Here is a 10859-nt window from a genome sequence, read left to right as displayed (position 1 = left end):
CATGAAAAAATACTATATTTCAGTTACACCAGGAGAGCAGGATTCTTTCCTCAGTGATAGTGGAAAAGGTTCCAGTAGATCTTGAATGAATGTCAAAATTAATTGTATTCTCTGTGTTAGAGTATCATCTATTGGCCTCAGAGAAGAATATAGTTCTGTTTGTTTTTCTATTTTTTTTTATAATCAGCAGTAATTATTTTTATTTGCAGTTATATGCAGTAAAAAATTTGTATGTTCAGCGCAGTGTCAACTGAACCTACTGCCTGTAATAATTACAGCTTTTGAGAATGGGAAGTACGTTTAAAATGTTGAAACTTTAGGCAAAGTATACCATGAAGGATAAATGTTATTCCTAACATGACAGTCTTCACTTAAAAAGATTGTTAATGCTGGCAACTCTCTGGAGCAGTTTTTTTTTTTTTTTAGTCGAAGTTATCTAGTAATGACTACAGAGTAATTCGTCTTCTGGAGTAGAAGACAGTCCTTGTTCTGAAGGGATTCCAGTGGAAGTGGCTGTTCTTCATGGAATCTCTCAGATTAATAATGAGATACAGAACTGGATATGTGCTTTATGGATATTGTATGTAGGCACTATATGTGTATAGTAAACATTGTGTGGTGAAATCATCTTTTTACCTTTTTTTTTTATTTCAAAACTTTATAACCAGCTCTGTTGATACTAATTTTTAAGTAGTTAGGCAAAAGTCATAAGGGGCTAAAACTTTTATCAGTACTTTTAATTGCCACTATTTTCTTTTTCTTACAGTGGTGGGAAGGACAGCTGTTATAATATGATGCAGTGTATTGCTGCTGGGCATCAGATTGTTGCTTTAGCCAATTTAAGACCTGCCGAAAACACAGGTATGAAAGCCACATTTCTTACAGGAGATTTTTTTTTTTATATTAGAAACAATGGAGGCGCAGCTCTTCCTGAATTAAGTTCCTTTATGTGTTTTTGTATAGTTTTGCACATTGAAGGGCAATCCAGAAATCTTAAAAGAGGTAGAAGAAGGAAAATGCTATGGAGACATATTAAATGTATTTTTCCTTAAAGGGGAAAAAAACACAAGGAGATGAAGATCAGTAAAAGAAAGGCTTACACAATTTGAAAAAGGGAGAATACGAATATTCCTGGTGGTAAACAATGGGATTGTGTGAGTTCAGTAGCACAAATAGTAAAAGGTGGTAGAGGGTATCATTAAACAAAACAAACACTTTATTTCTAGAAATGCTTTAAACTGGCATAAACCATTCCAGCTGTCAAAAATACGCGGTTTTGCTGCTGCTCGTTTGTTTTTAGCCTTATGTACTTCCTCCATTATTCTAGCCCAGCATTTGTGAACTGGATTGAGGAACTGATCTGGGTTGGAATTGATCTTGATGCACTACTTTTTTCCTGCCGTTTTCCTTCCTTTTATCTTGGACCAGGTTTCTGATCAGTTCCTCACAGGCTGCACCTAGACCTATTTCTATGAAAGAGAATGGGAGAAACTCAGTGGTGAGGTGAGAGGGTGAGCTGGGTACTTCTGTGTTGGACTAGAGCATAAATTGAAAAGGAAGTGAGTTGTTTCCCAGTTGGTAGGGGAGAATATTAAAGTATGTTAACATAGGTTAACTGTTCAACATATGTTAAACAATTAAGTATGATATCTGGTAACTGTATGGTAGGAAGATACATAGAAAATGAAGGAAAAAGGGCGCTGCCATCACAAACGAGTCACAGACAGAACTGGCAAATGCTAGGGAGTACAGGAACAATTTATTTTCTGGGTAGCTAGGACATAATCATCTCTAATCTTATTGAAATATGTTTTCTTTAAACTAATTTATCCACATCAGAAATGTAGAATATTGTCATTAAAATCATAAAATGCTCTCTTTAAGTGTGTAGTTGGAAATTTTGTGGAAAGTTAATTGAGGTGCTTCAGGCAATAGCGGATTCTATGCCATTCATTTTATTTTATCTTGTACCACTGTTGCCTGGAGAGTCTCAATTAATAAAGAAACTGTGTATTCTGAACTGAATATCAGTTTAAAGACCTTGTCATATTCATGTATGTTGAAAAACACTGAGTTTTCTTTTAAATCAACCCTTCTGGTCTAGGTTGGTTAGTTGTGATTATGCGTTTGGATTTGCCCATTTTGCGCAAAAGCGTATCTGTTGTATGGCATCAAATGTGACATGACCTAATTGTTACATCACAAATTAGTTATCCTCATCAATGTTACAGACCTTTCTCTTTGCGAGATGTGCTACATAGGTATACAGCACAGATGCTTGATGTGTCTGTGTAAATTAAGAGAAGTTCCAGTATTACAAATTAGCATTAAAATAGTGAACTGCGTTAGCTTTTAATAAAGTGGAGATTTCACCAATAATGATGTATTGCTCTATCAATCTGTTTGAAAAACTATCTGAAAGATTTTATATGTAAACAGTTTATCACGTCGTTTGAGATTTAATTCAAATCCATCATGTCTGCATTTTAGCTGTTTTTTTCTTACCTGCTAGCTACAAACTGCTTGTAAGAAAATTCAGTTAAATTTTTCTCCTGGTTAAGGAAATAACGGTGAAGAGTTGATTTCATTTCAAGCTTAATTTTTAAAAGGAGTGAAGGTAGAAAGGGCCTGGATATTATAACAGATTTCCTTTTCTTTTTGTATATTAAGGAATGTCAAAACATTGTGTCTGTCTACTTTTATTCTACTTGAGCAGAAATAATCTCCTCTCTTGATGACCATGGTAACAATTTTAACAGTAAAGTTTTTTTAAGTTTTGACAATGTATTGCTTCTTCTCAGTGTTGCAGTGCATTTCAAATTTCTTGCTTTGAGTATGTTGAAATGCATCTGGGTTTGTGCCTCTGAACTGTGTTCCTATTAAAATTACCATATAAATAGGAGCAGGACTGGACTGTTACGAGATTTTTGGATGAAGCAGGGAGGAATATTAAAGAAGAAATAAATACCACGATTTCCAAATAGGCAGGATGTTTGTGCCAGATGTCTTCCTCTCCATACGTCTGTTGGGTGGAGGAATCTATTTTTTTTTTCTTTCCATGTTTATAGAGGTATTGTCACCAAACATCTGTTTGTGAACCGAAAAATATTAACATTTAGATTTCCTCAGTGCTTTGTAGTATTGTGATTATCTGTAATTGTTGAAATAACGTACCTAATATGATTGTTTCTTAATTGTGGCAGGGCAGACTGATGAATTGGACAGCTATATGTATCAGACAGTAGGACACCATGCCATTGATCTATATGCTGATGCATTGGATTTGCCGCTCTACCGTGGTTTCATAAAGGGTACCAGTATAAATACTGGAAGAGTGTATACCACATGTCAAGAAGATGAGGTTGAAGATCTTTACCACCTCATGAAACTTGTTAAGGTATGAATGAAAAAAATACTTGGGGACATTTATATTGCTTAACTCATTTATGAATTTAAGTAAATGATCCAGTTAGGTATGTAAGGGAAGCTTTGAGAAAAAATTTGAACACTTTTACAAGTTTTATTTCTATTCCTTTGTTCTTCCTGGCACTGTAAATGTATAGTGTAACTGTATTCCTTTTTCCTCAATGTATAGCAGACTTATTAATCCCTATTTCAAGCCAAAACCTTGTTCCTATTTAATAAAAACACCTGTAACAGGTGCTCAACATATACTACAAAAAAACATAATTGTAAAAATTATCTATAAATAAAATATTATGTAGTTTCATATTTGAAATAATGCATTGCTTGATTACTGGAATGAGAGATCTTTTGGGTTTTGTGCATTTATCAATGTATGGAAAGTAATGTCTAGACATTTCCATTTGTGTACACTTATGCTCTGTAAACCAAAATCTGTTATTTGTTTGTATGTTGCAGATAATTCACAAAGTATTACAGAATATTTTACAATTATAGTTTTGATTCTGGTAGCTGTGTAACTATATTCTAATATATCACATAATAGCAATAACATATATAAGCTGTAAAACCAATTAAAGGGAAATAATGAGCGTATTTCCTAAAACACTTGAAATTTATTCTCTGTTCTTTTCCAAAATGTTTCATGTAGTACTTTATTTTCCACCGGAATTAAATCAGATCTCATTGAAATAAATAGAAGACCTCTCATTGATTCCAAAGGTTGTACACAAAGTTTGAGTGAACATGCTCTATCTATTCCAGTTAATTGTGTTGATGACTGCAATGCACAGTACTAAAACAATACAATGTTCAGAAAATCGTATTAATTGCTATTTAAAAAAAAGTAAATACACATTTAAATTTTATTGATCAGACTGGTAGACTACTTTCTGAAACTTCAACTAAAGATATTTGTAGTCCTCAGTTCAGGTATTGAACATTTTCTAGCCCACTTTCCTCCATTGAAATGAGAATTGAGATTCATGAACCTAAAAGCTTCAGGCTTATTCTTTGCTCAGTTTAAAAAAAATTAACTTGCAGGTAAGACCTAAGAATGTGGCTTGAGTGCAGAGTGCTTCCTGAACCATGTTGGAGTTGAATGTTACATCTTCTAAATATTTTTGGCAGGGGAATCCTGTTCCTCTAAAGTAAAATCAAGATCATACACCTGTGTTGGAGTATGACACTACGAAGCAGGAGAACAGTGCATGTAGGCTGTACGGCCTCAAATTGCGCCAGGGGAGGTTTAGATTGGATATTAGGAAAAATTGCTTCGCCAAAAAGGGTTATCAAGCATTGGAACAGGCTGCCCAGGGAAGTGGTTGAGTCACCATCCCTGGAGGAATTTAAAAGATGTGCAGACGTGGTGCTTAGGGATGTGGTTGAGTGGTGGACTTGGCAGTGTCAGGTTTTCGGTTGGACTTGATGATCTTAAGGGTCTTTTCCAACTTAAATTATTCTATGATTCTATGATTGTGCTCTAGAGTGCTTCACAGAGGTTTTGAATGGAATGTGCATATCATGCAATACAGGAGTTGAAAGAAATATGGTACAGCAGTTTTAAATTATTTTTGAACCATGATAGTATTAGAAATTAGAAGGACTAGTATATGCTGCCTCCTAAAGCTGCATACTAACAGCTTTCTGCTGCTGGGTAAGATAATAAATTACTGATCAATTTAATTAAAAATGGGCAGATTAGTGGCAATTAAGATGATACTTCCTTTTCGATTCTTGCTGTCTTTGGAGAAATGGATGCCTGACATAAATTAATGCTAATGTTAAATCTTGACAACTTCTGCTTTGGAAGTTTGTACATGATAATTATAACTATAGTTGAAAGAGATGTTATCAAGTTGTCTGGAACTAAATATCTATTTCTTTCCTGTATAGAAATATTAATTCCACTATATGATATTTTAAAGACATAAATATTAACAATATACTGCCTTTATGTTAGACTTTTGGTAACCATGCTTTTACAGTCAAACCTATCTACAAAATTCTCGTGCAAAAGTTTCAGTAGAAGACTTGCGTATTCTGATGAATAATTGCAAAATTATCAGGGGCACGTAAACTACAGCAGCTGTAGGTCTTTGGTTTTTTTAGTTTTAAGAAAAAGACATGAACATTTTTCTTTTGTGTGTTAACAGTAACTTTGAAAGATTTCTATTTTTATTTTTTTCACGTTTATTTATAACTGCAGTTTTGTAGCTTTACTATGTAAGTCTTAATCACTGAGGATTTTGGTTTAGGAATTTTTTCCCCCGGATGTTAATAGTTTTAAACAGAGAGCTCAATTTGCATTCTGTTGAAGGGAGGGGAAGAGTTCTGCAGAAGCCTTGTCAAAATGCATCCTTGAGTGGATGTAATTTCAAAACACTGGTCAAACTAGCATAGCTCTGTTTTTCTGTCAAATGGTTTGGGCCCAAGAATACAGGAAAGGTGTGTCTAGATCAAAATCACATAGTGTGCCTCACTTTCAGTTCGTAAAGAACGCTTGTATTGCAAGTACTTCTTTAGTAAAAAATTAAAACAAAACACTTTGGAAAAACCTAGTATGAATTCGAAAGTATTTGATGTTTTTAAAAACAATTCTATGAGAACAAGATTTCTAAAAAGTTAAATATTCCCCTGCAGGGCTGGGAAACCCAGGACGACAGTCCTGTTCTAGTTCATGGGACTCGCGAAGTGATATTGACTGCTGATGACTGTAAACCTGCTAATTTTATTGTCACAAACCCACATGATTGATAGATATGAAGGAAATTTGTATTTATTTTTTAGTTGCCTAATGCCCTGTTTTAGATTCTGTATTCAATATATATTGTGAAACATATCAGAGTATTTATGTGACATCTAAATGTATCTTACTGTGCAGTCCTCACCTGATAGTAGAATATTTACTTTGTGAGACATGTAAAACCTGAACTCTAAAGAATAATTTAATTTACTCTCCATGTTACTGAATAGGGATTAACGACACCCTTGTTTGTCCATGTTTGTTGCTTTGTGTATTGGAGCTTTTTCCAATGCTTACAAAGCATGTAAGCACTAGAGTTTCTTAGTTTTCTGAATTATCCTTCAGGGTTTTATCATGGCGCTGTCTTTGAAACCAGGAAATGTGTGGGAAAACTGTGTTTCTTTCCCTGGAAAGACTGGAGCATAAAAGGCATTGTTATGAAACTTTCCTACAATGTACTCCTTAGTGTATGCATATTTAACTGTTTTCTCCCCTTTTCAATGTAATTATGATCTTGTCGAAATAATACTTTGATTTACGCAAGCACATACAGAAGTGGTGTTAGATGGTTTGAATGTTGGATTGTTTTCTGTATCTCATGGAACTATGGCTAAAGTTTTGTTTAGGGCAGTGGTTATAGCAGTGTTTAGGGCAGGTTTATATAGATTCCAGACTATATAAAACAATGCAAGATAATTTATTTCAATTCTGGGTTTCAGTTTTGTCCTCTTCCAAGTTTCTTGCCTTACCTCCTCTGCTCTGTGAAGGCTTTGCCTTTATTTGGTAAGTTTCCACTGCTGGAGTAATTTGTAGAATTCTTGAACTTGAGAAAAATGTTTTTACTCTTAGCTTTTTTTTCATCTTTTTCAATAATATTTTTCAGTACTTGAGTTTTTTGAAATTAGTATTTCAAAAATTGATTCTATTTATAGTTTTTGTAATATATTTCCCCGTGTTTATTATAAAGCATGCAAGTTGATTTTCAGTGCATTTTCAGTTTTAACATGTTATTTCTGTTAGAGTTCTTTGTGGTGCACTTAGTGGGTTCAGAACCTGCAAGCTTACAAAAAAACAAAGAGTACACTTGAAAGAAATTAATATATGGGATCTCAGGACTGAGAATTATTAATTATGATATCATCCATTGATCATCAGCTGAAAAATAAGAACTGATGTTGGATATATTGGATGTGTGAAACATTTGAATAATAATAGCCTTTGCTTGTGGCACTGTTTAATTTTATCAGTAACATGGAAGGGGAAAGAAAGAAAATTTATTTTCTTAAATATTGTCACATTCTGGAGCAGTGATCTTATAACTCAGTCAGTCACTAAGAATAAGTAACATGGTTTTTAGTTACAGCAACAAAGAGCTTATTAATACAGTGTGACTGCTGTATTTAATAGTTGTTTTTTAAGGACAGGATCATGATTTTTGAAATGGACTCAGACTGATGTTTATTGAAGACAGGAAGTATTCCTGCCTGAGAGTTAAGATTGCATAGCTGTGTAATTTTAGATGTTATTTAAGATGATACTTTGTCTCAGACAAAGTGCTTTGGCTGTGGCAGCTTCAGGTGGAATAGAGGTAACTTAGGTCCTGTCATTATTCAGTGAAACTCCCTAAAACTTGGAGTTCTTCAGGAAACAGTTCTTCAGGGTTTGAGATGAATGGATGAAATATAAGGTTATTCTGTGGCCTTCGGATAGGGATTAATTCCTTCACAGAAGATAAAGCTTTCAGTTCCTCATTATTGCTAATAGTCTTCCATGGTGAGGAAACAGTCCTTCCTTTCACCCTTCTCCAGAATTTAGCTGCTGTGGCCAATGGGTAAAACGAGTTCTCGGATTAAGTCTGATGACTGACTTTCTGTGGCTTTTGTACAGCCAAACGTTTAGATGCTTCCATCAGGAAAAATATGTGAATAAATGTAACTTACTATTCTACTGCAGGCATTGCTTCATTGTCTTCACTGTTATAAAATGTGTTTAAAAGAAACAGTAAAGTATTTAGAAACAGTCATTTGGCTTTTAGATGTCCATTTTAATCAGCTCTCGGTAGTCCTCGTGAGTTCAGTGGTAGTATTTACATGATAAAGATTAATAATGTACTCTTAACTGGTACAAATAAGGTTTGCAGATTTTCTGAGGAGTCATAAAGATCTAAATATTATTAGTTACGGAATCCTGATTGACTTCAAGAATCTGTAATCTGAGGACCTCAGCATGCTGTTCACCAAACTATTTTTGCAGTTTAAAAGTTCAGACAAAGTAGGTAGCTTCCCCCTCTCATAATGGGATTCAGAGAGTTCAGAAGTGTGCAGATCAATTCTGTTCTAGTCATCATTTCCCATGTTTTCAGTTGAAGAAAATCTGATATTTTCCCTATTATGATTTGAATTTTTTGTAGATGTTCAGACTAACTCCTCAAAGGTATATTTCTCATCATTTTTGAAAAAGATTAAACTATAGGAAGAGGTATTTGTCTTTATGCTGAATTTCCGAAATAATCACTCCTTCTTAATTTTTTCCTCTGTATTTTAAGATTATTGCAAATCAAGAATACTGTGCCCTTGATATTTTGATAGATTAACTTTATATATAATTCAGCAATTGAAACATAGAATTTATGTACAGCAAGTGAAATTGTAACATCAGTATTGAAAAAACATCCTAAAAAAATCTTCAGTGCCCAGTTAGGGGGAACAGTGGTAGATAAAACAACGGAATTTATTTTTTGGGCCCTCTGCTACTCATGTTAGTTAGATGAACATTTGGAGACCATGTCTCTTAGTACGTTTCTTTTTGCCTTTAGACATGAAAGTTAAATGTGAACTTTTAGAGATTGTATGGAATGGCTACCTACACTGACAAGAAATAAATAACTGTGCTTCTTCATAAAGTAAGGTATTTTTTTTGAGACAAAGTATTTGCTGTGGTTTTCCATGTGGCATAGACTAAGTTCCTCTACCTTTTATAATGTCTAGATTTTTATCTGTGAGAATTTGAATGGTCCCTTTGCACTCATCATGTTCAACGATTTTTTTTTTTTAATTGACTTATTTTTTCTTTTAATTAATTCTGGAGTGGAGCTCCGTAGCTTCCTCCAGCTAGGGGATGACCATTGTCATCAGCAGTGAATAAGACTGTGAATTAAGGAAGAGGATAAGAAGTAATTGCATGGTTGGCAGTGCTTTAAGCAGTGTAAAAATAATTATGTATCTTGTTCTGTTCACAAGACAGGATTTGTTTAGGTTTTTTTTTTTTAGTTTGAATTTTTAAATGAGGTGGGAACAAGGAAATTTTTTAATCAACAGGATGCCTGTCATTCTCCATGTCTCATCTGAACTGTTCAGGAAGGGTCAATTTTTTTTCCAGAGGGGGATCTTGAGCAACATCTTTGAGGTAGTTTCTTACCGTGAGAAATGTTGAGCTTTATGTAAACAAAAAAGTCACTGTATTTCTCCCTGTTAGGTGTGTGGAGTTGTTTTCACTCACTCCCAGTCTTGTTGTGTTAATATTGAATAAGCAGAGACAGTCAGGCTGGTAGTGAAAGATGGTAAGCAAGCCCGAGGGCTTGTTCTGGTCAGCTTTAAACCTCTGATTGCCAGGTTTTCCTAATTTCCCATTTCCAGGGCATCTCTAGTGTGACCTTGCCTGCTGAATATGATGATCTGGGTTGCAAGATTCTCACATGCATTTGGAAATGGGCAGCCAGGCATTGTTTACAGGACGCCAAATGAACCGTGCACTCGCAGCAAGTTTGATAAACACACATTTCCTCCTTTTATCAGTGAGATTGCAGAATGTGAAGTATGGGTTTCCAGCTTTACTCATTCCCTTCAAACCTTTTCCTGTTTAAAAACTGAATATCTCTAATTGGATGATGATACATCCTTAGATTTTGTTTTGCTTTTTTGTTATTGTTGTTTTGAATTCTACTTACTGGTCACTGATACTTTATTTCAGTGCCTACCTTGACCACGTTTGGCAAACTTTCAGATAAAAGCTTTCCATTTGTTCAGCATAGAAAAGGTTCATCCCTATCAATGTAAAGTGAATGCTAATTAACAGTAATGACTTCTAATCACTTTGCTTTTATACTCCTTTAGGAGCACTGCTATTATCCAATGTAGTTAAGTGAAATGCTTGTGTATGAGTCAACAATGCTGTATTTCTTCTCGCAGCTATTGCTCATAATCAAGCTTTGAATAAATTATGATAGTAAAATTGGTTTTAATGTGCTCTATTGCATAGGGAGAAAGGAACCTCAAATATCTTGTTAAATATCTTGAATATTTAGAGAGTTATCTATTAACATTTTGGCATTCAGTATTGTAGTTAAATGGAAAAATACATTAAGATGTTTAAGTCAATTTTGTAAACGTTATCAAAACTTTTTTCATGGTTTGAATTTTATTTAAGTGACACGCATAGACTCAACAGCCTCAGTAACAGCCCCATTTGGATTCAATCGCACATCTGTAGGAATGAACTACAACATTTTTGAGTTAAAATGCAGTTAAGTTTTACATAGAACAAACATGTATCTTAACTTGAGAACTTCACCTGTTTTAGCCTAGTGTCGTAGTGTATGTTTAGTAGGTTAATATGCATTTCTTTTATTAATACTGTGTATCTAAAAAGCTGTTAGTTTTCTTTACACGCATGCAACCTGCCTGCCTGCAAT

General features: G+C 34.3%; 1 protein-coding gene across 1 annotated transcript; it reads left to right on the top strand.

The window, feature by feature from the left end:
- Positions 1–766: 766 nt before the first annotated feature.
- Positions 767–9982, top strand: LOC104081723 (diphthine--ammonia ligase-like; the record flags this gene model as incomplete). The annotated part of the gene is given in 5 exon segments (XM_009584569.1): positions 767–861; positions 3204–3397; positions 9805–9844; positions 9847–9885; positions 9888–9982. Coding segments are annotated over 5 exon segments (463 nt in total), but the record flags the coding sequence as incomplete, so codon positions are not given.
- Positions 9983–10859: the final 877 nt, after the last annotated feature.

Source organism: Fulmarus glacialis, unplaced genomic scaffold, assembly GCF_000690835.1.
Source record: "Fulmarus glacialis isolate BGI_N327 unplaced genomic scaffold, ASM69083v1 Scaffold12279, whole genome shotgun sequence".
Taxonomy (NCBI): Eukaryota; Metazoa; Chordata; class Aves; order Procellariiformes; family Procellariidae; genus Fulmarus; species Fulmarus glacialis.
Note: the sequence above shows the minus strand (reverse complement) of the source record. Positions and strands in the feature narration are given on the sequence as shown.